General features: G+C 42.9%; 1 protein-coding gene and 1 long non-coding RNA gene across 3 annotated transcripts; both read left to right on the forward strand.

Annotated features, from left to right (window-relative positions):
- The first annotated feature begins 5,741 nt into the window (after positions 1 to 5,741).
- On the forward strand, positions 5,742 to 8,219 carry LOC121585293 (piggyBac transposable element-derived protein 4-like). Its single transcript, XM_045226607.1, has 2 exons — positions 5,742 to 6,018; positions 6,169 to 8,219. The coding sequence occupies exons 1-2, from the start codon at positions 5,876 to 5,878 to the stop codon at positions 7,589 to 7,591; spliced, it is 1,566 nt and encodes a 521-aa protein (XP_045082542.1). The 5' UTR covers positions 5,742 to 5,875; the 3' UTR covers positions 7,592 to 8,219.
- A 2,425-nt stretch (positions 8,220 to 10,644) lies between these two features.
- On the forward strand, positions 10,645 to 12,175 carry LOC123492912. 2 transcript variants are annotated; one of them, XR_006661918.1, is made up of 4 exons: positions 10,645 to 10,846; positions 10,935 to 11,021; positions 11,121 to 11,188; positions 11,443 to 12,175. It is a non-coding gene; the product is annotated as an uncharacterized LOC123492912 (long non-coding RNA). The 2 variants fall into 2 exon arrangements; XR_006661919.1 differs by having other exon boundaries at positions 11,672 to 12,175.
- Positions 12,176 to 24,705: the final 12,530 nt, after the last annotated feature.

Below are 24,705 nucleotides of genomic sequence, written 5' to 3' on the forward strand. Positions count from 1 at the left end.
TATCGGGTGAATGGTGGCAATTATTGCTGTCAACAAAGAGTCCGCTTATGCTGCACAATGATTTAGAGGCTTTTATTAATATCACAAGGTTACAGCATAAGTTACAGACCCGCGGTGTCCGGAGAACGGCGTCTCAGATTGTCATGGCCGTTCTGACTTTCTTCTTCGTTTAACCCCTATTTATAAACAATGCAAAAAGATGGGTGGCTCCCTCTTCTGGCCAATCACCAGTCTCCCCTGTCTACAACACTCTTCCTGTCTGTTGTATGTGACATTACACTAAAACATTCCCTCTTGATACTAAAATAAACAACATTCCATTTCTTCATGAAAAACATTTAACAAAGCCATAATCTTCATATACGATATTCCCACCTTCGAGACGAACTAAAAGTCTCGAAAACAAACAGAATAGGATTATGACAAGTAACAATTTATCTTATTGAGTATCTTTAACATTAAACCAAAAACATTCTTCTCTAGAGTGTAAATACCTTTCTATGAAATATGAACAACTGTTTATGAAGTGTGAATACATTACTATGAAATATGAACAAATCTCTATGGAGTGTAAGAGCGAAAAACTGTCCGGCAACCTTCCATCCATCAATCAAGACAGTAAAATTCTCTCACGGTCCCTCTGCCCCAGGCAACCACCTCGGTACTCCAGATAACCTCATAAACAATGTAAATGCATTTGAAACTATGATGCAATTAAATACACATGTAAGCCCCTGCAAACAAAATCCTATCCAAAAACATCTACTTGTAAGGCTGGTCAACCCATTGGACCCTACAGTGAACCTCTCCCTGCCTAAATTTCCTGTCCCTAAACATCACCGAAATAAACAAAAACATCTAAGATCCTCACATGTATTCAATAACATCAAATATCCTTCTACAAAAATTAATACCTAAGAATATGACACAATTATGTATTACACATGTCTATATTTCATTGCAGACACTGGAATGTAGTCCACTACACTTCATCTCCCCGTAGTCTCCTCTTCCAATGGACTGTTGATGATGGAATCGGCCACACCCTCCTTGTTTCATCTCCTCCAGTCATATTGTCCCTTCATATTGTCCCTGTTTGAGTATTTCAATCTCCATATGTTCCCCCAAATGCTTCTGAAAGAAAAGGAAAAACCAAACAGTATCTTTTGCAAAACAACACTTTCAAATTAAACATCAATATCAACTAAGAATATAAAAATTATATATAAATGATGTATGAATCACATTAACCTCTTCCCCCCTTGATTCATAAAATCATACCAACATCACCCTAATATTGAAAAATAATAATAATAATTGAAAAATCATCAAATAATCAAAAATGATATTTATCCATTCAGTTCCACTGGTCCATCTTCATCCAGATCAGGAACAGTCAACCCCGGCATCTGAGTGTTGTCTCCAGGCATCACTCTCCAACCTATCTCAATATCATAGCTTTCTCAAAGGTCAGTAACAAATTACAAACATCACACACAGTGTTATCAAAGCTGCCATTAAATGTAACCCATCACTGCCCCTACTGGCCTACCTGATCTTGCAACCAAGTCTTCTCAGATCTCCCAAACGCATCCCTTATATTCTTCAATGCATATATAACCCTAGTGATAATATCTGAACTATCTGGACTCAAAGTATAACTAACCTTATGTTACACCATACCATGGAAAAAGTCCCCCCTTCTCCCTTAGATTTATCCTTCAATGATAGGCTTGAAGACTATGACATGTAGCCATGTCTCTTTTCATCCAATTTCAAATATAGCTTCAGATTTCTGTGTCCGGTGCTACCCCTCTTATAATGGTAGAAACCTCATATGGAAGCTTCAACGTTGACATGTAACAACATCCTGTCTATCCATAGGGTAAGAATATATATGCTTTATCACCACAAACCCTCCAAATATCTCTAAAATTCCCCATAGTCACATTGTCAGGCAAAAGGTAATCTTTTAACCATCAAAGTCCTGCTGTTCTTACTAACTGGTACATAAAAAGTAACATATTTCTCATTACTACCCTTAAGGTCATGCATATAACATCACAATCTGATATTCCCATAAACATACCCCTTACCTCATATGTTTTATTAGAACAAAAACAACTTTTAGCCCTCAATGGTTACACCTCAAATGCTCCAGTTACGCTGTTAACTGAGTTTTCTTCCCATCTAACAAATTCACACAAGTTAATTCACTTAACCCAATAACACCTAAACCTAGGCTTAAACAAATGTTTTGACAACGACATTATTTTATCTGTTACTGATTATTGTTGCTGATACCACAGTCATGACAACGCATAAGATTGACACATACTTGATAGAGGTCGAGCGACCGTCTCTAACATGTTTGTTGCTGGAATTCTCAACAGACATGGACCCTCAAGATTCCTAACTGATCTTACAGAATGAGCTGTTGGAACCAAAGATTCCTACCTTCCCATCTCTAATTTTCACAACAGAAGAATCAAACTACATGCATTTAGTTTCTCTCTTCCCTAACGAGCGGTACTGATCAGATACCTCTCCTTGTCTGTCATTAAAATCAAAGACCTCATCCTGTACTTCCATGATAGTTTCCTTCACTATTTCAGATGAATCTATATTGTCTCTATTCTTCCTGAACTCCCTCAATGACTGTGGAGGCTACAACAGACCCCAACTCTTCCATTATAAGCGTTACTTTATGAATTACATAGCCTTTTAACCAATCATTCTTAACCGGAACAAATTTTAATGCTTGCACTAGATAAGTATACTTCTTCTCCATAATTATCTCTCCATGTGGGAAGAACGTCCCCATCCTAACCCTAATAAGTATTTTTTCCCTAAAATTGGTGCTGGAGCTATTGATTCCCTTATAATCAAATGCGATATATTTATGGCTTTAATAACTATCAATGTTGAAAGAGTTAAATTGCTTCTCACTGTTGTTTTAATAGACTGAAGTGTTAATGTCCTTATTTACTTCATCCATTTTCCAAAGAAAAGTTGTCTTTGCTTGTACTTCCATCTATCACCACTAGTGTCACTTTTTCCCAACTCTCAGTCCTATCTCTAATCCCTGACTTTCAAACTTTTGATTATAAAAAAATACACCTATAATTACCTTGATCTCCCTGCTGGGAACTGTAACTATAGATACTCAATCACCCTCAATCTTCTCTTATCATTCAGCAACACATACTTTCTCAATGCATCTGCTCCTAACAGATCTAAACTCCTACCATATCTTCCCACTAAACTTTAAAATGTCCTTCCCCACTGTTCTCTCTCTCTTACTACTAACTTTGAAACTTAGCTTACTGTCTTAGAGTTCCTTCAACCTAGTTCTCCTAACTTATTTTAATCTAATCTTTTCCTCCTAACCTTTAAAAACCTTTTCCACTGATTTATTCACAAATTCCCTTTACCACCAAATTTTTAGAATATGTGATTGGGAAAGTCCCCACCTGTTTCTGACTTTTTACACAGACTTGGCAAACGACTAAACACCTTTTAGCCTAGCCTGAAATCTCTTGGTGTAAGAATGTAACCCAGAATAACAGTCACCCCTTTTAACTTTTTTCAGACAGATTGTCTAATAGGCAGTCTAACAGATTATCATCCTTCCTATGATATTATCTTTTTAAGCAAATGATTCCCAAAAACCCTACTTTTTTTTAAATCTTCTACCAGACAGTCGTCTAGTGTACATCTTATTGTACAATTCAATTTACACCATGTATCTCTTCCCAACACTGCAACAGATTTATGTCCTAATATTAGTATGTCTATTTTAATTTCTCTTTGATTTTTATAGCATAGCTCAATTGGTTCCCTAAGAGTAATTAGTTGTTTACTACCTCAAATCCCTATCCTAATTAGTCAATTTTACATAGTGAGATGTTTAACCTCTTTAGGCTGAACACATAAGTTTTTCCACTATTCACCATTATTTCTCATAGTCCTCTGGTTTTACTTCAATTGTTAGCTATTTTCTCTTCTTCTCTAATCGATGCTATCAGCTGACACCCCCCTCGTATCTTCTAGGCACTCTAGAATCTTTAGGGTTCACCTGGAGAACAGGTGATCTCAACTGCCCCTGTATCTTCCTTAAAAATGTTCTCTGTTTCCTCCTGACTTGTTGCATTCACAGGTAAAGTACCCAATCTGTCCACAATTATAACAGTCTTCTGAAAGTTGCTGGAAGTGTAGCTGAAATCTTCCTCCTCCTTCTATTTCTTCTCGTCCTCTTCCTCTCCAATTCTGTGTCTGTCCAGAAACTGGCTGTGGATATGGAACATTTGGTACCCCCTTGGCTGGTACAATTGCATTTGATATTGTTCAGTTGAAGCTGTCACAGTGATTGTTGATTTGGTTCACTCTGATTCTTCATAACCAAAGCTTCTCTTCTCCACCAGTTGTATGATTGAGTTTTCTCAGAGTTTCTTCGTCCTGTTCTTTCTTGCTGTTGACATATCAGGATTCTTCAAAAGCTTATATTCTAAGTTCTGTCCTCAAAATATCATCTTCCATCATCTTCTTACTTTTCTTCTGTGATCGTCGTTTCTGCTTGTCCTCTATCTATTATTCATCTTCATCTCTAATGCAACAATCACCCTCCTGGATGATCACCGGAAGCTGAGGATAAACATCCCTAAGCTCTACTCCCTTCTCGTAAGGTGGGTGTCTTTTCGCTGAATCCGTATGTGAGAAAGGTGTACTAACTTCTGCCATTAGTTTTTCTAACACTACTTTCTAACACTACTTTAGTTAAAGGATTACTATTTTTTTCCCTATATCAACCCTTTTATATTCCTTTATCGTGAATTATTTTATTTTAGACTGTATAGCCTATGGCTTCCCCCCTGTAATTATTAATATAAACCTAACAACTCCAAAACAACTTTTATTTTTATTTTTTATAAATCAATTAAAAAATCATGAATAATTAAAATCAATTTTTATTCCTATATCCTATGTCACCAATTTATCAATTAGTGTTGGCTATCTTACCACAACCCATCAAATGCAAGTAAATGTAAGTTAGTCAACTTCAAAGCATTCCCAAAAACAAAGCCTGTAACCCCTTGCTCTATAACCCCTAATTATCTTAAATTTACAGAATAATGTCAGTCCTTGATTCCCAACACAATTCCAATCAAACCCCAGTGATGCACAGAGCAAATGTATTTGCCAAGCCTATGTGAAATTGTCATACCATCACATATTTTGTGAACTAGCCTGATATCTGATCCTCTGCCTCTGCCGCGTCACGTGATGTCACGTCAGCACTTCCTGTATCTCCTCTCTCCCCTCTCTCCTGTCTCTCATATGACAAGGGAACAAAGACACAGAAACAAATTTTAGTAGTTAACTCTTCCGAGTCGGCGAACGCTTCGGCGCGTTCAAATCGCGGGCCGGCTTTAGGACCGCGCAGCATCCAAACCAAGTGACGCAGAGGGCTGCCGTCGATTTCATGCAGAAATGGAGACCCGAAGCTACGTTTTGAGTGTTTGTTTCATGTAAATACACCAACTAAAACCAAAGTTATGATAATTTCAATTCCATGAAAAAAGTGCGTCAAAATATGCGCTCTTTTATGAGCGCTTTGCATTTATTATAATAACTTTGTCGTCTTTTTGTGATAAAAAGGAACGGAAAAAAACGTGTGCTTGTGCTAACCCGGTTCTTCAGGATGCACACGAGTATATAAACATTCATTCCCACGACAACTAGCCATTGCGAAAGAACGAACGAGAGGAATTAGTTCAGTTCATGAGTAGTTTTGGAGAGTTTTTCACGAGTTAGTATTTCAATTGTTAGTATTTCAAGAGTTTTATTGTCAGCAGTATCGTTTTTGTGAAGCAATATGAGGCGCACACTTCACGTTGAACAAGCCGTCGACTTGTTATTCCAAATGAGCGATGAAGAAACTTTGGAAAGTTCGTCGTCAGACAATGAGAGTGGCCAGGATGACTTCGAGGACCCTGATTTTGTTGCTGAAAACGTGAGGTAAGAAGACAAACATTTTTCTAAAATGAATTTGTTTTATTGCTTTCGTTTATCTTACTATAGTATTCTATTCTACTTCACTGTAGTGCAAATGCCAATGAACATCTTGAACTTTGAATAATCTTGAATCCGTTTACCTGTTTTGTATAGTGACGACGACGACGACGAGCAGCCTGGGCCATCAACAGCCCCCACCCCCACAACAAGCCGACGGAGGCCATCACAGAGGGGGCGTGGAAGGAAGGATCAGGCCAAGACCAGGTCAAGATCTCCAGCCCAGTCAGCAGCACAGCCAGAACAGAGCTCTGAGCCATGGAAAACAGAGACTGATCCTGACACTGCCCCACAAGCCAGTAGGTTCATGCCCCGCAGACCACCAGGAGCCCAGGTGGATTTGCATTCAGGGCACACACCAAAGGACCTCTTCCTGCTCTACTTCGCCGCAGATACAATGAGGACAATCTGCAGAAACACCAACAAACAGGCAGCAAGAAATCAGCAGAAGGGGAGCAAATATCAGTGGACTGACGTTGATGTGGAGGAACTGCACAGATTTCTGGGTCTCCTCATCTACACCTCATTGGTGACTCTGCCTAGTATCCAGGACTACTGGAAACAAAGCCACATATTGTCTGTTTCATTGCCAGCGAAGGTCATGCCAAGAGACAGATTCCGGTCCATCTCATGGAACATCCACCTAAGTGATCCAGAGGAGGATGTCATAAATGACCAGCGCAAAGGTACACCCCAGCATGACAAACTGTTCAGGGTCAAACCTCTGATGGACGACATTCGCACTGCCTGCCAGGCTCATTACCATCCTAAGAAGGAACTGTCAGTCGACGAGAGGATGGTGGCTACAAAAGCCAAAACTGGCATGACCCAGTACATGAAGGACAAGCCTAACAAATGGGGGATCAAGCTCTTTGTGTTGGCAGAGTCTAACAATGGCTACACTCTAAACTTCAACGTGTATGTTGGGAAAGCACACACACCCAGCGTGCATGGACTTTCATATGATGCTGTTATGGACCTCATTCAGCCATCACATCTTGGTACAGGATACCATATTTATATGGACAATTTCAACACCAGCCCAAAACTGTTCCTGAGTTTGGGAAGTATGAAGTTTGGAGCCTGTGGGACCTACAGAAGCAACAGAAAAGGGTGTCCTAGTGGCAGAGAAAATGCCCTCACCAGCAAATCGAAGAGGGGGTCTGTGAGATGGATCAGAGAGGATCGCCTGGTCTTTGTGAAGTGGATGGATACGCGGGAGGTGTCGGTGTGCTCCACAATCCACCCAGCGTTTTCGGGCGAGACAATCAAGAGGAAGGTGAAGGAAGGACCTGGACGCTGGGTAGCAAAAGACATTCCCTGCCCTACCCCCATCATGGCCTACAATAAGTACATGGGAGGGGTTGACCTGTCAGACCAGCTTCTCCAGTATTACTCAACCCATCGCAGAACTGCTCGCTGGTACCGTACCCTCTTCCTGCATTTTTGGACATGGGAACAACAAATGCATACATCCTGCACTGTGACATCAGTGCGACCCAACAGGTCACACCCATGACGCACAAGAACTTTGTGGCAGAACTTGTGGCCCAGCTGTGCGGAGTGACCCAGACAGGGGTTCCACTTCAAAAAAGCACCAGCCATGTTTCTGTGGCCATTGCCAATGTTGCAGAGGCCAAAGACAAAGCCACAGCAGGCCGCAGGGTTTGTCAACGCTGTAAACAAGTTGACAAGAAGAGGTTTGTCACACCATGGAAGTGCAAGGCCTGTGATGTGGCTCTCTGTGTCATTGTGGACAGGAACTGTTTTGAAGAGTGGCACAAATAGGGTAAAGGCCAGTGGCTATACCTACTTTTTTGTAAATAGTTGTGTATTGCTTGTATATATCTCAAGAATACTTTTATATGTTCATATTTGCACTTTGTGGTTCAATTTGAAGCTTTTTTTTCATTTTGGACAGAAACTGTTTTGAGGAGTGGCACAAAAAGGTTTAGGGTTAGAATAGAAGAAAAACGCCAGTGGTTATACCTACTTTTTATTGTAAATAGTTATTTATTGCTTGTATATATCACCAAAATACTTTTATATGTTCATATTTGCACCTTGTGGTTCAATTTGAAGCTTTTTAAATGCTTGGTTCACCATGTTTGAGGGTTTTACAATAAAAAAACCATCTTTTTTCTAAACGGACTTTGTGTTTTCTGTGTGTGTTTGGGTCCAGTGTGTTGAAATAGTATGTCAAAGTGAAAAACTTACTAACAGATCATATAGGTGAGGTTGTGCTGAAAAAAAAGATACCCAACATTGGTCTGGTAAACATTTCTTTATGTAGTATATCAGGGCAAAATTGAAGGTACCCAAAAACGGCCAAAAAAGCTCCAGACTCCGAAGAGTTAATGCAATCACTGAGTTATTTCCAACCATTCAATATTCATTTGTTCTACATTATTCACTCTAAGACTAAACTCAGAACTAAATAGATCGCTCAAAACCATTTTTATTTTATTTTAATCCGTCATTTAATTATTTAATTCAATTTATTATAATCCGTCAACATACCTCTCTCTCATTTATCAATTCAATAGGTCACAAAAACAGTTTCATCTTTAACCATCCGCCGATGTAACAACTAGAAGATTCGTGCTAAAATCTCTCCTCTGTCTGTCTATTTCTCCCCTTGCAGGGTAACCCCAGATGGGACCTATGACCTTTACCCACAATGCCGCTTCTGTAGTCCTAGCACATAACCTCATGTCGTAGTTTTAGCCCCGTAAAATGAAGCGCATGCGCACATCCACTTAACCCCATGCTTACCACACCATAGAACGATAGCATTACGCTACAGCTTCACTATTTTATACCTTATACTCACACAATTACACATAACAGAGCTCACAAAACATATAACCTGACTTACACACACAGAGACAAGTTTAAGAGACTTTAATCCATCGCAATGGGGTCTCTAAGGATATCCGTTAGCATGTAGCACGCAACACAATTAGCATTTAGCCTTAGCATTTAGCATTAGCCGCTATGTACCATGTAGCATGACCCACACTCCAGCATTTAGCATTAACATTAGCTTTAGCCTTTAGCTAACTGCGGCCTACCACACAAATAAATATCCTTCACTGCCCTTATTCCTTTTAACATATATTTCTCCTACCATTTTTGCTACCGTGACTTAATGACCATTACACCGAGAAATCAAACCCAATCAGACCCCCCGTCGGACGAAAGTCGAACCATAATCACAATCAGATAAACCCCATTAATCCGAGTTTTCCTTAAAAACCCACCGACTACACATTCTATCGTGTAAACGGATTTGCCGGCCCATTATCTAAAATGGCCCCCCCTGGGGGTCTTTAAGCGGTACAGTGCCCTAATGAATGCGCATATCTGTTTTAATTGTACACCTTCAATACTTAATTCCTACCGTTTTATGCTCTAAACTTCCAATTACCTGCCGTTTCCAATGGAATAATATTTTAGGCAGCCTCCTAGTCGACAGCAACAACGCCACCCGATGCAAGGTCGTATGGTACATCTCTCCAGTGTACACAAGTCGTATCCAATCTAACAAACTCTGAAGCGGTAAGAAAAACTCACCCTTGTCTGGCCATGCTTCAAAGCGAGTTAGCCTGGCGGCTGAATGAACCAAAGGAGAGGTGCAGACCAGCCCCACGTTGGGCGCCATTTGTCGTATCGGGTGAATGGTGGCAATTATTGCTGTCAACAAAGAGTCCGCTTATGCTGCACAATGATTTAGAGGCTTTTATTAATATCACAAGGTTACAGCATAAGTTACAGACCCGCGGTGTCCGGAGAACGGCGTCTCAGATTGTCATGGCCGTTCTGACTTTCTTCTTCGTTTAACCCCTATTTATAAACAATGCAAAAAGATGGGTGGCTCCCTCTTCTGGCCAATCACCAGTCTCCCCTGTCTACAACACTCTTCCTGTCTGTTGTATGTGACATTACACTAAAACATTCCCTCTTGATACTAAAATAAACAACATTCCATTTCTTCATGAAAAACATTTAACAAAGCCATCATCTTCATATACGATAGTAACATTAGCTAGCATGTCACCACGTGGAAAAGTGTGTACACGAACGATGAGCTAACGTTAACTAGCTGGCTAACTAGCTCACAAAGGACTTGTGGGCTCAATGTTTTTTCATAGAAAAAACAAATGGTTTTGTTCCACAAGTGCATCTGTTGTACATGACTAATAAAATGACCTTTAAGTCAGTTATACATGTCAGCAGCGATGGAAAGTAAGCTAGCCCAAGGCTAGTACTTTTCAGACTGGGCTAGTAGACATTGTGCCAAACTTGCCTGGCACAGTAGTGACATTTTTCCTTTACAAACATCGCATGCCACAGATTTAGGACCTGAATGTTACCCGGGCTAGTAGAAATCGTGGTCTGCTGGCCAGTGCCCAAAATTATTATGTTACATCCCTGCATGTCAGTCCCTTTCAGACTTTTACCATTACTATAATCAAGTCTGTGGGTTTTGGGATTGTAATATAGATTTTACCATTTTAGTAATCAAATTAGCTAACTAGTAAAAGTCACTTTTTTTTGTCTTTCAGATGGGTGGATCGGAAACCCAGTGACAACACCCGGGTTTGCAGCTGCCATTTTCCGGTGGGAAAGAGAAATGGCCCTGTATTTACCAGAAAAGGTGGCTCATCCACCATGGCAGAAGAGGAAGATCCAGACTGTTGATTGGGAATCAAGAACAAACAATGAGGCATGAGGATTAGGTGTTGAGGGACCACTTGTCACATTGTCCAAGGTGGGTTTGTGGTATGATAAACAATGCATTTTCTGTCTAGATAAAGATGTTTATACAGCATTGAAAAATACCCACCACTGACCAACAGGAGTGCATGGACATTCTGTGCCAGTGTGATCTGAGCACAAGCGTCCAGTTGTGGAGACTACAGCTCATCGAGCCTGTGGACGGACAGGTCAGGAACTCATCAAATATGATACAATATTGTGTAAAACATTGACTTTGTAGATGCAACGAAATGTTGACTTTGTCTCCCCTTTTCCACATGTTTTAGACAGTGCATGAACAATTCAGCAAGGAGATCTGCTGGAAGTGATGTACTCTCTCTCTCTCACTTTGGGGGTAAGACATAATTTAAACATCACAGATATAAATTCTAACTGTGTCGATGATAAAATGCAATGTGAATTGTTTTGTACTACTGAATGAAACTGAGGAGATGAGCTCAGACCAGCCTTTGTGATTGAACTTGCATTAACTACATTACTTTAGTTGGCTGCTTTGAGCAAAACCTGAATGTAATATAAACTATTCTAGGAGCCTATTGTTTTTGTACGATCTTTATTCATTGTTCACTTGTTTTTCAAAAATGTCAGGTACAGGCAGGGATGGACTGGGGCCTTCAGCAAATAAGACGCAAGTGGCAATAAATAATTTGAACGTCACAGATATAAATCCCCAATGTGCCCATGATAAATTTAACTACAATACTTTAGTTGGCTGCTTTGAGAAAAACGTGTCTGTAATATAACCTATTCTGGGAGCTTAGTGTGTGTGTATGAACTATGTGGAATATTTGTGGACCATTGGCTTCCATGAAAACAGGTACTGACAGGAAGAGTAATATGAGTCTGCCAGAGGTCGTCACGCTGGATGGAGATGATGATGGAGGCTTTGGTGGTCAACACAACGAAGAAGCAGGTGTCCCTTCCAGTGATGTGGAGTTGACCTTGGACCTGGTTCCAGTAAGAATTGTCTTCACGGAGGCTGGACATTTGACCTCCACCACTGCTGTGGTGCACACCAGACCATCCGGTGAGGCACTCAGGATCCCAGAACCCGTGACCGAAAGCCATGACTCCTGCACATCCATCCCTGTAGCCATGTTGAATGCCTTGATGCCCTCCTCTTTGTTATCTGTGCCCCCACTTCGTAAAATATTTAATAAACTTTAATTTTCACATGAGGACATGTGCAGTTTTTCCATGAACTTTTAATTGCTAACTTGGGATTGTATCACTTGACATATCATATAGTGGAAGGATCCTATATATCAAGACTGTGTGAATGCATGTAACACTCCGAATAAATAAATACTGTACCTTTGAAGATGTCTCTGGTCGTGAACCTACAACACAAGCTGGATGTCTAAACAAAGTCCATTTTGAATGACAACATTCTAGAACTGAGTTATCACTCATTGAAGTCTTGTATCTGGGGTAATCTGGTTAATGATTATATAATTGATTAAGTGTCTCTTTCCTTGTAGAATGTTGACAGCTGTATATAACACATTGTATTGTTAAGATGCTCAAACTTAACTTAATAGCTATACTCACCGACACAGGATAAATGTTATCCCTCATGCTGGCCCTGACCAAACTGGTAAGTTGCCCCTCACTATAGCTGCACTTCTCCACATGGCCAGACTTATAGTGATCTTCTCCCCTTTTAAATGCTCTTATGCTCATCCTTAAAAAATGCCATAAGTTCTGTAATAGACACCAAAGTCAACATACTGTACAAACAATTATCTAGGCTAAGTAAAACCAAACTATTTTTTGATCTCCTGCTCTGGTAACTAGCTAAAGTGTAATCGGTGGCTAGCTAAGACAGAGAAAGAGGACATAAGTTCATGGATTGGGCACAGAAGGTCTCTGGGCACAAAGGTCTCTGATCGAGCTGGTGAACGGTAGCTGACAGTGTCGGCAAGACATGACGTGCAAGAGCTTCCTGCAGGAATTTGTAGTCTTGCTGAGGTCTTCTCTGTTGCTAATTTGCTTTTCATTTTTTTTTTGTAAGTTGAGGCGAATATATTGAGAAAACTCAACTTCTCCGAGAGAGAATTACATGGCTATCAAAACGTAACGCCAGGGTAAGCCTACACAAAACACAGACCTTATATGAAGTAGTTCTAAAATTCCAGACGCAAAAATTAATGGGGGAAAAAACTATTGGAACCATTACCGAGTTTTACCACTAGGTTTTATGGGTATTATGACGCATCCACTGTGCCGGACTATTGTAGCTAGCTTCTCACAGGTGTGCACTGCAGAGTTGTTGAAATACCAAACACATGGCAGAGTTGTTAGTTCGGCACTGTTGATCAGCACACATATGGATTAAAATGTCAAGAAGACAGAAGAAGGAGCATACTGTAATGTATTATGAATGTTGGAATCTGGTGAGTTTGCAAAAACCCATTCCATAAATTATAAGATAGCAGCGTGACAATTTGCCCAAAGTTTGGTGTTAGTTTTGAACTTATGTGCGTTAGCTAGCAAGCTAGCTAGCTAGGTTTTGTGGAAAAATGTAGGACTGGCATTTGAACTTAAACTAGCTACCGTTAGCTGGATTCTGTGTCAAAGTCAGCTTTAGTTGTCTGGCTCAAGCTAGCTAGATAGCTAAATAGCTAACGGCTGAAGTTATTTGTATAACAAACCTTCCGTAAACAAATATAACTAGCTACCTTTCTTTGCCTGTTCGTTAGGTAGCTAGCTACAGAGGCTAGCTGCTGGACTTTGGGCAAACAAGCTAACATTAGCTAACAGCAGCTGTGTTGTTGCCGAGTAAAAGAGTTGCTGACCTGGTTAGATAGAACTCTTAGAATCAGCTGAGAAGATGTTAGTATTGTCAGAAATGCTACAAAAAGGTAGCACATCGTTGGTTCTGAATGGAGAGAAATGTGCACGTGAGAGCGATACATTTAAATTTAACAAAAACTGTTGCACCTACAAATTTAGGAAATCCAACATTTTTTAAGTCCAATGGTCACTTTATGGATGTTATAGTCTCTTTTTAATCTGACGTCTAGAATTTGAGCTAGGTAGGCGCAGACAATAATCTGTTAAAAATACGGTTTGTGGTTCTCTGTAACAGCCGGGCGGCTCATGATGAGGGGTGGGGAGTGTGTTGTGTACCTCCAATTAAGTTAATTTTCATCGACATTGGTGTTATATTGGCTTAGATATGATGGTATGAAGATTTGAAGTTAACATTAGGTTCAACCAATGCATACTATAGTCTCGCCAATAATAATAACCTTAAGGCCCGTCATTGGAACTGCTTTCATCCAGCGGGGCGGGGGGTTAGATTCCTGCAGCCCTGCATAGGGCTACCTGCCATCACATCATCTGGCTCTGAGGATCTTCCCTCGGAGAAGAGGCCATTCCCAAAACTATTAAATACAATTTAATATTGTATTCCGTATTTGTTGTTCATTCAGTTAAGCCTGTACTCGATTGAAGTACTTACTCAGCTAAGCTCTGTATCTACTTTGATACTACTCATGGGTGATTTAAACATACACATTGATGACTCCTACAGCAAACTTGCTGATGAGTTTTTCTCTGTACTGGACTGTTTTGATTTGTGTCAAGATGTTGATTTTCCCACACATAATCGGAGGCTCATTTTGGATCTAGTCTACTCTGCTGGAGTAGGCATTAGTTATCTGACCACAGAGCCATTCTCATGACTTCCATCCCAAAGCCAGCCCTGTGTAAAAAGAGATGGATATGCTTCCAGACTATCACCCCCAGCTCATTTTCAGAAGCATTATCAGGTGTGCAATTGCTCCCTACATCTTCAACCTCACTTGAAATGGCAGTTGAACAATATAATTACCATATCTAAGTGCTTGCTTGTCAGCAAATTAAAAAATGAAAAAAAGATTTCATGTTGCTAAAATGCTGTCAGTTCCACTTTTTCCATAACCTTAACCAGACTGTTAACCTTAACCCTAACCTTAAATTAAGACCAAAAAGCTAATTGAATTTTTCGATACAGCACATTTTGACTTTGTGGCTGTGGTAACTAGTTACAACCGCAAAGTAGCCTACGCAGGAAATGGCGCAATCATTCCAAAACTGAAGCTCATTGTTGGAACACATATTTCCCTACTTCAGTCAACCAGTACATTTACAATTTGTGATAAAACTGTCAAGAAATGTAGCTTGTTGAAATGCAATTGAGATAGTGGGACAGAACTGTGTGATGCTTGGCTTGGTTTATTTTTAGTTGTGTCCCGCAAATGCACATGTACAAATGCAACACTACAGTCAAATCAAATTAACTTTGTCTTCAATACAAAATTTCGACCAACAAGTTTGACAGTATTTCAAGAAAATGTGATCTCTGGTTAAACATTGAGTTTTGATTTCAATTTGAGTACTCCAGTACTTGATTACTCATGCCCATCTCTGTCCCACAGCACTTATGAAATCCAGCCTCACTCTTCTCACTCCAACAATAACCAAAATAATAAATTACAGTCTTAATACAGTTACTGTGCCTAATTCCCTGAAAACTGCCTCCGTTACACCAACATTGAAAAAACCTGGACTTGACCCCAACACGCTTGACAATTACAGACCAATTTCCAACCTGCTCTTTCTATCAAAGGTCCTTGAATGTGTAGTCTCAATACAGCTACAGAATTACCGTTCAACCAACAGTCTCCATAATCCCTTCCTGTCTGGCTTCCGTGCACAGCACATCACAGAGACAGCCCAGGTAAGAGTATGAAATGACTTATTGATGGCAGCTGATGATGGGGACACTAGCATCCTTTTGCTTCTGGACATGACATCAGCCTTTGACACTGTGAATCATGACATTCTCATCAACAGACTACACAACTTGTGTGGATACTCTAGCACAGCTCTCCAGTGGTTTCGCTCCTATCTGATGACAGACAACAATTTGTGACATTTGCCAATTATAAATCCAACCCTGCCACAGTCACTCAAGGGGTCCCACATGGCTCTGTTCTGGGGCCACTCCTGTTCTCTATATACATGCTGCCACATGGTATACTTACAGTGGTGGAAAATGTACTAAATTGTTATAATTGAGTAAAAGTAAAGATACCTTAATAGAAAATGACTCGAGTAAAAGTGAAAGTCATCCAGTAAAATACTTCTTGAGTAAAAGTAAAAGTATTGCTTTAAAATTTACTTAAGTATCAAAAGTAAATGGAATTGCTAAAATGTACTGAAGTAGCAAAAGGAAAAGGAAAAGAATGGAGTAAAAAGTATATTATTTTCTTTAGGAATGTAGTGAAGTAAAAGTAAAAGTTGCCAAAAATATGAATAGTAAAGTATGGAGACCCCAAAAAACTATTTAAGTATTACTTTAAAGTACTTTACACCACTGTATACCTATCCGAAGATTTGGACTGAACTGTCATTATTATGCTGATGACACACAAATATATGTAAGGACAAATGGGGACACTGAGACTGTAAAAACTAAACTGACAGACTGTCTAAATGCAATCAAGAGATGGATGCAGTTGAACTTCCTGAACTTTAATTGCAGCAAAACAGAGCTTGTGCTTAATGGCTCTAAGAGTGCATGGAGCAAGCTGAGCACATTCTCAATTTCTCTGGATGATGACACCACGCAGCTTACCCCACCACCAGATTTTTTTTTTTTTACTGTAATCACTCATTTGAAGCACACATCCGCAACACCAAGAGTCATATTTACATCTACATAACATCGATTTGATCATGTAGTTCTTGTCCACTGTCGATGCTGAGAAGCTTGTGCATGTCCTGGTAACATCATCTTGACTACTGCAATGCACTGCTGACAAGAATCCCAGTAAGGCTCCTGTCTCAACTCCAGATGATCCAGAATGCAACTGCCAGAATAATCTCACACACCACACAATAATAACACATCATCCCTGTTTTATTAAACCTCTAATGGCTGTCTGTTTAATATAGGAACAAGTTCAAGATTATTCTGCTCACCTTTAAGGCCCTCAAAGGTGATGCACCTAAATACATATGCCAACTTCTAGAGAACTATTCTCCAGCACGCACTCTATGATCATCAGGCTCAAACAGCCTGGTCATACCAGCCACAACCCTGCACAGCATGAGTGACAGGAGCTCCTCACATGTGGCCCAATCAGCTCTGGAACACTCTATCTGTACATGTCAAGGAGGCAGCTTATATTTCCTCATTTAAAAAACAACTAAAGTCATAACCATTCAAGCTACCTTTTAATGTTTGATTGCTTTATTTGCTTAAAGTCTATATTTTGCATTAGTAGGTAATGTTTTTATGTATTGTGATCGGTTTCTACTTTTTTATGTATTGACGCTGTTTTTAGTTTAGCTTTTGTTTTCTACCTTATGTGCATTGAACTTGGGAAATGCGTTCTAAAAATGAAATGTTGTTATTTTTATCATTATAATAACCCAGGAGTAGTAAAGGGTTGCAAAAATGGAGCAGTAGCTTTTCAAGGTTGTGCCCTTTAGCTGGGCACTATGCCCAAAAGTGATCAATACAATCAGTTGATCTAAAAACAAATGATTTTGTGCAACTTGTTTCTAACCAGCAACATGTATCACTTCTGAACTTGTACATGCTCCCTGAGGGGGATGGCTGACTCAACTTGTCTAATTGTTCAAAGCAGAGCCTTCTTGGCTAATAAGGAACGTTGCCATGGATGTAATGTGTGTGCAATTCAGTTATGCTTGCTAGGCGAAGAGAACATGTTTATTTTTTTAGGGTGTAATTTTTTAGGGTGTGACAGCTTTAGTTTGTAAGGCTCATATTGCCCAACCTATTCACGGAGTAATATGACATTTAACATTCAACAAAACCTGAGATGACATAGTCTCGGATATCTCAGACCTTGGAGCATCGTAAGCTATAGCCTGGTTACCCATCCACATCGTTCTGGCCAACTGACGTTCCTTCTCCTCTATGAGTCTGGAAATGCCTCAGTCCCTGATGATTTCTAGAATGCAAACACATTCTGACCGTTCTGATTGCTCCCAGAAATCAATGGGTTGGGCCAGAGCCGACCTACATGATGACGTTATCTGTATTGATGAGGTTGTGAGTGATTGTTTATGACACTCTTTTACAACACCTGTGGTATATATGGTGGCAATGGCGGAATTACATTAAAAGGCCATACTGATGGCCTTGCAGTGGATAGAGGAAGTCAAACAAGACAGAGTAGTTATTTGCTCTGATTCATGTGCAGTGTTAATGAGTCTCCAGTCCTTTAGCTCACGTAGCAGACAAGACCTGCTTTATGAGGTGCTACAAACCCATGGCAGGATTAAGCAGATGGGTTTTCAGATAAGATTTACTTGGGAACGAGGCAGTTTTATGTACTGGCTGAACAAGCACTTAGTAGTGGGGATGTTGATGTTGTAGTTTCAATGAGCAAGGCAGAGGCAAAAGGCCTGATATATTCAGTGATGGTGCAGAGATGGCAGGAGCAGTGGAATAGAGATAATAAGGGAAGGCATTTATTTCATGTACAGAGGAAGGGGAGGGGAGGATGGCAGGAAGGGACAGAAGAGAGGAGGCTTTTTTTACAAGATTAAGGGTCGGACACAGCCAGTTGAATAAGACATTACATGTGATAGGAAAGCATCCAACAGGAAAGTGTGATTATTGTTATGAAACAGAGACCGTGGAGCATGTATTGCTGCAGCGTGGGCAGTATCAGAGGGAAAGAGAGAGGATGAGATCTAGTATGAGGGAGAAGGGGATACAGGAAATTAGTTTAAAGAGTATATTGAGTAGAACGTCATTAGATATAGTCTCAAATATTTTGTTATCTTTTTAAAGAGCAACGGGGCTGGCAGGTAGGATTTAGTTTCTCTCTGTCTCAGGCCCACACTCCAGTACAGTAGGTGGCGGTAATGTACCATAACGTTGGATGCCAACCGCCGATAAACCCCACTGAAGATGAAGAATAACATTAGAACTTGTTTACTATGATTGATGGTGTTGGGTGTGCTTGCTCGCTGTGACCCACTAAGTAATACTTGGTACCATGAGTGAAAATCATGTTTTGTCTGTGAATGTGGGAGTTTATGGATGTTATCAAGCCACCAAAGGCTTTGAGCCTGGATTGGAATGTGGACGCGAATTGGAAATCATTTCTGCAGCAGTTTTTGCTGTATATGTCTGCTATTGGAGTTACAAAGGAGCCGGATGATTGCCTATGCTACTCTCCAGTCCCTCGACTTCTTGGCGCTGACGGAAACATGGATTACCACTGAAAACACTGCTACTCCTACTGCTCTCTCCTCGTCTGACCATATGTTCTCGCATACCCCGAGAGCATCTGGTCAGCGGGGTGGTGGCACAGGAATCCTCATCTCTCCCAAGTGGACATTCTCTCTTTTTCCCCTGACCCATCTGTCTATCTCCTCATTTGAATTCCATGCTGTCACAGTCACTAGCCCATTCAAGCTTAACATCCTTGTCATTTATCGCCCTCCAGGTTCCCTTGGAGAGTTCATCAATGAGCTTGACGCCTTGATAAGTTCCTTTCCTGAGGATGGCTCACCCCTCACAGTTCTGGGTGACTTCAACCTCCCTACGTCTACCTTTGACTCATTTCTCTCTGTCTCCTTCTTTCCACTCCTCTCCTCTTTTGACCTCACCCTCTCACCCCCCCTACTCACAAGGCAGGCAATACGCTTGACCTCATCTTTACTAGATGCTGTTCTTCTACTAATCTCACTGCAACTCCCCTCCATGTCTCCGACCACTACTTTGTGTCCTTTTCTCTCTCGCTCTCCTCCAACACTACTCACTCTGCCCCTACTCAGATGGTAATGCGCTGTCGCAACCTTCACTCTCTCTCTCCCGCTACTCTCTCCTCTTCCATCCTATCATCTCTTCCCTCTGCTCAATCCTTCTCCCTCCAATCTCCTGATTCTGCCTCCTCAACTCTCCTCTCCTCCCTTTCTGCATCCTTTGACTCTCTATGTCCCCTATCCTCCCGGCCGGCTCGGTCCTCCCCTCCTGCTCCGTGGCTTGACGACTCATTGCGAGCTCACAGAACAGGGCTCCGGGCAGCCGAGCGGAAATGGAGGAAAACTAGACTCCCTGCGGACCTGGCATCTTTTCACTCCCTCCTCTCTACATTTTCTTCATCTGTTTCTGCTGCTAAAGCCACTTTCTACCACTCTAAATTCCAAGCATCTGCCTCTAACCCTAGGAAGCTCTTTGCCACCTTCTCCTCCCTGCTGAATCCTCCTCCCCCCCCCTCCTCCCTCTCTGTGGATGACTTCGACAACCATTTTGAAAAGAAGGTTGACGACATCCGATCCTCGTTTGTTAAGTCAAATGACACTGCTGGTCCTGCTCACACTGCCCTACCCTATGCTTTGACTTCTTTCTCCCCTCTCTCTCCAGATGAAATCTTGCGACTTGTGACGGTCGGCCACCCAATAACCTGCACGCTTGACCCTATCCCCTCCTCTCTTCTCCAGACCATATCCGGTGACCTTCTCCCTTACCTCACCTCCTCTCCACCCTCTCCGAGTTGGGCATCTCCGGCGTGGCTCACTCTTGGATTGCGTCCTACCTGACCGGTCGCTCCTACCAAGTGGCGTGGCGAGAATCTGTCTCCGCACCACGTGCTCTCACCACTGGTGTCCCCCAGGGCTCCGTTCTAGGCCCTCTCCTATTCTCGCTATACACCAAGTCACTTGGCTCTGTCATATCTGTGCCATTAAACCCCTACAACTCATCCAGAATGCCGCAGCCCGTCTGGTGTTCAACCTTCCCAAGTTCTCTCACGTCACCCCGCTCCTCCATACACTCCACTGGCTTCCAGTTGAAGCTCGCATCTGCTACAAGACCATGGTGCTTGCCTACGGAGCTGTGAGGGGAACGGCACCTCCGTACCTTCAGGCTCTGATCAGTCCCTACACCCAAACGAGGGCATTGCGTTCATCCACCTCTGGCCTGCTGGCCCCCCTACCTCTGCGGAAGCACAGTTCCCGCTCAGCCCAGTCAAAACTGTTCGCTGCTCTGGCACCCCAATGGTGGAACAAACTCCCTCACGACGCCAGGACAGCGGAGTCACTCACCACCTTCCGGAGACAATTGAAACCCCACCTCTTTAAGGAATACCTGGGATAGGATAAAGTAATCCTTCTACCCCCCCTTACCCCCCCCCCAAAAAAAAACATTAAAAAAAAAACATATTATAAAGTGGTTTTCCCACTGGCTATAAGGTGAATGCACCAAATTGTAAGTCGCTCTGGATAAGAGCATCTGCTAAATGACGTAAATGTAACGTAAATGGATGAACATATGGTTGCTCTCTTTCTTACTGTTATGATTTAACTGGATAGAACCCAAATGCAGACAAGTACACCAAGCCAGAGAAGTTTTAACAGGTTTATTATAATGTTCAATAGTCCAGGTTTCCAATAAATGGGGAAGAGCAAGTCCAGGTTACAGGGAGGGTACAGATCCAGGTCAGGGCAGGTGTGGTACCGTAATGTCCTAGTGTCCGTGGTGAGTCCAAAGGAGAGGCCCGATAGTGGAGAGCAGGATGGTGGTGGCAGGAGTGAAGCGGAGGCAGGAGTCAGGTTCCAAATATCTGTGGCACAGGAGAAAAAGTAAATAAACAGTCCAAAAAAACACAAGAGCGAAAACAGACAGGTTGAGTCGGCAGCGAGACTAACATGGTTGTCTTGACTATGATCTGACGATGAGTGGAAAGTTTGACCGGGTCTTAAAGGCTGAGGTGATTATGGTGAATGAGCTGCAGCTGGAACCCTGACTCCCGCACACCAGACTTCACTCCTGCAATCAAGGACAGACAGAGGGGAGGGGGAGAGCAGAGAGAGAGCTACCTAGCAGCAGTAGGCCTAACAGTACCCCCCCTCTACGGACGCCACCTGGCGGCCGACAGGGTTTATCAGGATGTAACCTATGAAACTCACGAACCAGAGCAGGATCCACAATGAAGCTCCTGGGCACCCAGGAACGTTCCTCAGGACCATAACCCTCCCAATCCACCAGGTACTGGAAACCACGACCCCGGCGGCGAACATCCAGAAGTCGCCGGACAGTGTAGACCGGACCCCCACCCACGATCTTGGGCGGAGGAGGGGGACGAGAGGGCGGGCACAAAGGGCTAACCGACACAGGCTTAATCTGGGAAACATGAAAGGTGGAATGAACCCGTAGGGAGGCAGGAAGCTGTAGCTTAACCGCGCAGGGGTTAACAATAGACAGTATCTTGAACGGTCCTATAAAACGAGGCGCCATCTTCTTCGACTCCACCTTCAATGGAAGGTCCCGTGACTTCAGCCATACCTCTTGACCAGGAGAGTAACCGGGAGCCTGGGACCGGTGACGGTTGGCTTGCCTCTGCATGTACGCCGAAGCTCGGGACAGAGCTACCCTGGCCTTCCTCCAGACCTTGCAGCAGCGGCGCATGTGGGACTGCACCGAGGGTACCGCAAGTTCCCTCTCTTGGGAAGGGAACAGGGGAGGTTGATAACCCAGAGCACACAGAAAAGGAGACAAACCAGAGGAAGCGTTAGTCAAGGTGTTATGAGCATATTCCACCCAGGGGAGCATGGAGCTCCATGACCCAGGGTTAGACCCAGTGACACAGCGAAGTGCGGTCTCCATCTCCTGGTTCGCTCTCTCGGCTTGCCCGTTGGTCTGGGGGTGATATCCAGAGGACAGGCTGGATGTAATGCCCAAAGCTTTACAGAAAGCTTTCCACACCTGGGAGACAAACTGGGGACCCCTGTCAGAGACAATATCCGTGGGTAGACCATGAGAGCGGAACACATGTTCAACCAAAATATCAGCCGTCTCTCTGGCAGTGGGCAGTTTAGGTAGGGCCAAAAAATGAGCGAACTTAGAAAAACGATCAATCACCGTAAGAATGACAGTCTTACCAGATGAGGGGGGAAGTCCAGTGACAAAATCCATAGCGATATGCGACCAGGGCCGGCTGGGTATAGGTAGAGGTCGTAGATGACCAGCGCTGGCCTGGGTGGAGTTTTTACTTCGTGCACATACCGTACAAGCAGCAATGAAGGCTCGAGTGTCCGCCTCCATCGTGGCCCACCAGAACTTCCGTCGCACAAAGTCAAGGGTCCGCGAAACTCCAGGGTGACAGGTAAGGGGAGACGAGTGAGCCCACTGAAGTACCTGGGAGCGAGCAGACTCAGGGACAAACATCCGGTTAGGAGGACCCCTCCCAGGGTCAGCTTGATGATGTTGAGCCTGTCTAACAATCCCCTCGATGTCACATGTGATGACTGCAATACTGCAGGTAGGAGGCAAAATGGGTTCAGGGTTACTACCAGTATCAACAGCCGAATGAACACGAGACAGGGCGTCAGGCTTGACGTTGCGTGACCCAGGACGGTAAGACAGAGAAAAATTGAATCTCCCAAAAAATAGTGCCCACCTGGCTTGACGGGGGTTGAGCTGCTTCGCTGACTGGAGGTAAGCCAGATTCTTATGATCCGTCCAAAGCGATGAAGGGTTGTTCCGCCCCCTCCAACCAATGTCGCCACTCCTCGAGAGCCAGCTTAACGGCGAGCAGTTCACGATTTCCAACATCATAATTCCTCTCTGCCTGAGAAAGTTTCCTTGAGAGAAAAGCACAGGGATGCAGTTTATTATCTTCAGGAGAACGTTGTGACAACACTGCACCTACCCCAGTGTCGGATGCATCCACCTCCACGACAAACTGGCGGTCGGGGTCCCGGCTGCATCAGAATGGGAGCCGAGGCGAAGCGATGTTTCAGTTCTTCGAACGCTGATTCGGCCCCTTCATTCCAAGCGAACGGTCGTGAGATGGAGGTGAGAGCGGTGAGTGGCGCCGCAATGCGGCTGTAGTCCTTGATGAACCTCCTATAGAAGTTCGCAAACCCCAGGAATCGTTGAAGTTGTTTGCGGGTAGAGGGAGCTGGCCAGTCCGTGACAGCAGAGATCTTAGCTGGGTCCATCCGCAGCTCCCCCTGAGCTATGATGTAACCCAAAAAAGAGGTCTCAGACACATGAAATTCACATTTCTCCATCTTCACAAACAGTTTGTTCTCCAACAACCTTTGCAACACCTGGCGCACATGCAGTTCATGTTCCTGGGAGGACTCTGAGAAAATCAAGATATCATCCAGATAGACAAAAACAAACCGATTCAACATGTCCCGAAGGACATCATTGACTAGTGCCTGAAAAACAGCAGGGGCATTAGACAACCCAAAAGGCATAACCCGATACTCAAAATGTCCCAAGGGTGTGTTGAAGGCAGTCTTCCATTCATCACCCTTACGAATGCGCACCAGGTGATACGCATTTCGTAGATCCAGTTTCGTAAAGATGGTAGCACCATGAAGGAGGGGAAAAGCAGAATTAATCAAAGGCAGAGAATACTTGTTCTTAATGGTGATGTTGTTAAGTCCACGGTAATCAATACAGGGTCTGAGGGTCTTATCCTTCTTAGCAACAAAAAAGAATCCCGCTCCTACAGGTGACGAGGAAGGACGCATAATACCTGCCGCCAAGGAGTCCCGAATGTAGTTCTCCATAGCCTCCGTCTCCGGCCGGGAGAGATTGTACAGGCGACTGCTGGGGAGCGGGGCTCCTGGCTGGAGGTCAATGGCGCAGTCGTAAGGCCGGTGAGGAGGAAGAGAAGTAGCTCTGTGTTTGCAGAAAACGGATGCCAGGTCATGATACACGTCAGGAACAGCAGAAAGATCCATGGACTCCAGTGGAGGTTGAGGCACAGTACTGGCAGGAGTCTGAGCAGAACACAAACAATTCACATGACAAAATGTGCTCCATGAAACAATGCTACCTGTCACCCAATCAATGTGTGG

This window comes from Coregonus clupeaformis, chromosome 17 (assembly GCF_020615455.1).
Source record: "Coregonus clupeaformis isolate EN_2021a chromosome 17, ASM2061545v1, whole genome shotgun sequence".
In the NCBI taxonomy this organism is placed as follows: Eukaryota; Metazoa; Chordata; class Actinopteri; order Salmoniformes; family Salmonidae; genus Coregonus; species Coregonus clupeaformis.

What these genes read in the sequence shown, in the direction of transcription:
- LOC121585293 (XM_045226607.1), top strand. Translation starts at nt 5,876, where the DNA reads ATGAGGCGCACACTTCACGTTGAACAAGCCGTCGACTTGTTATTCCAA. An exon ending in TTTGTTGCTGAAAACGTGAG is followed by an intron (nt 6,019 to 6,168) that starts GTAAGAAGACAA and finishes TGTTTTGTATAG; the next exon opens with TGACGACGACGACGACGAGC.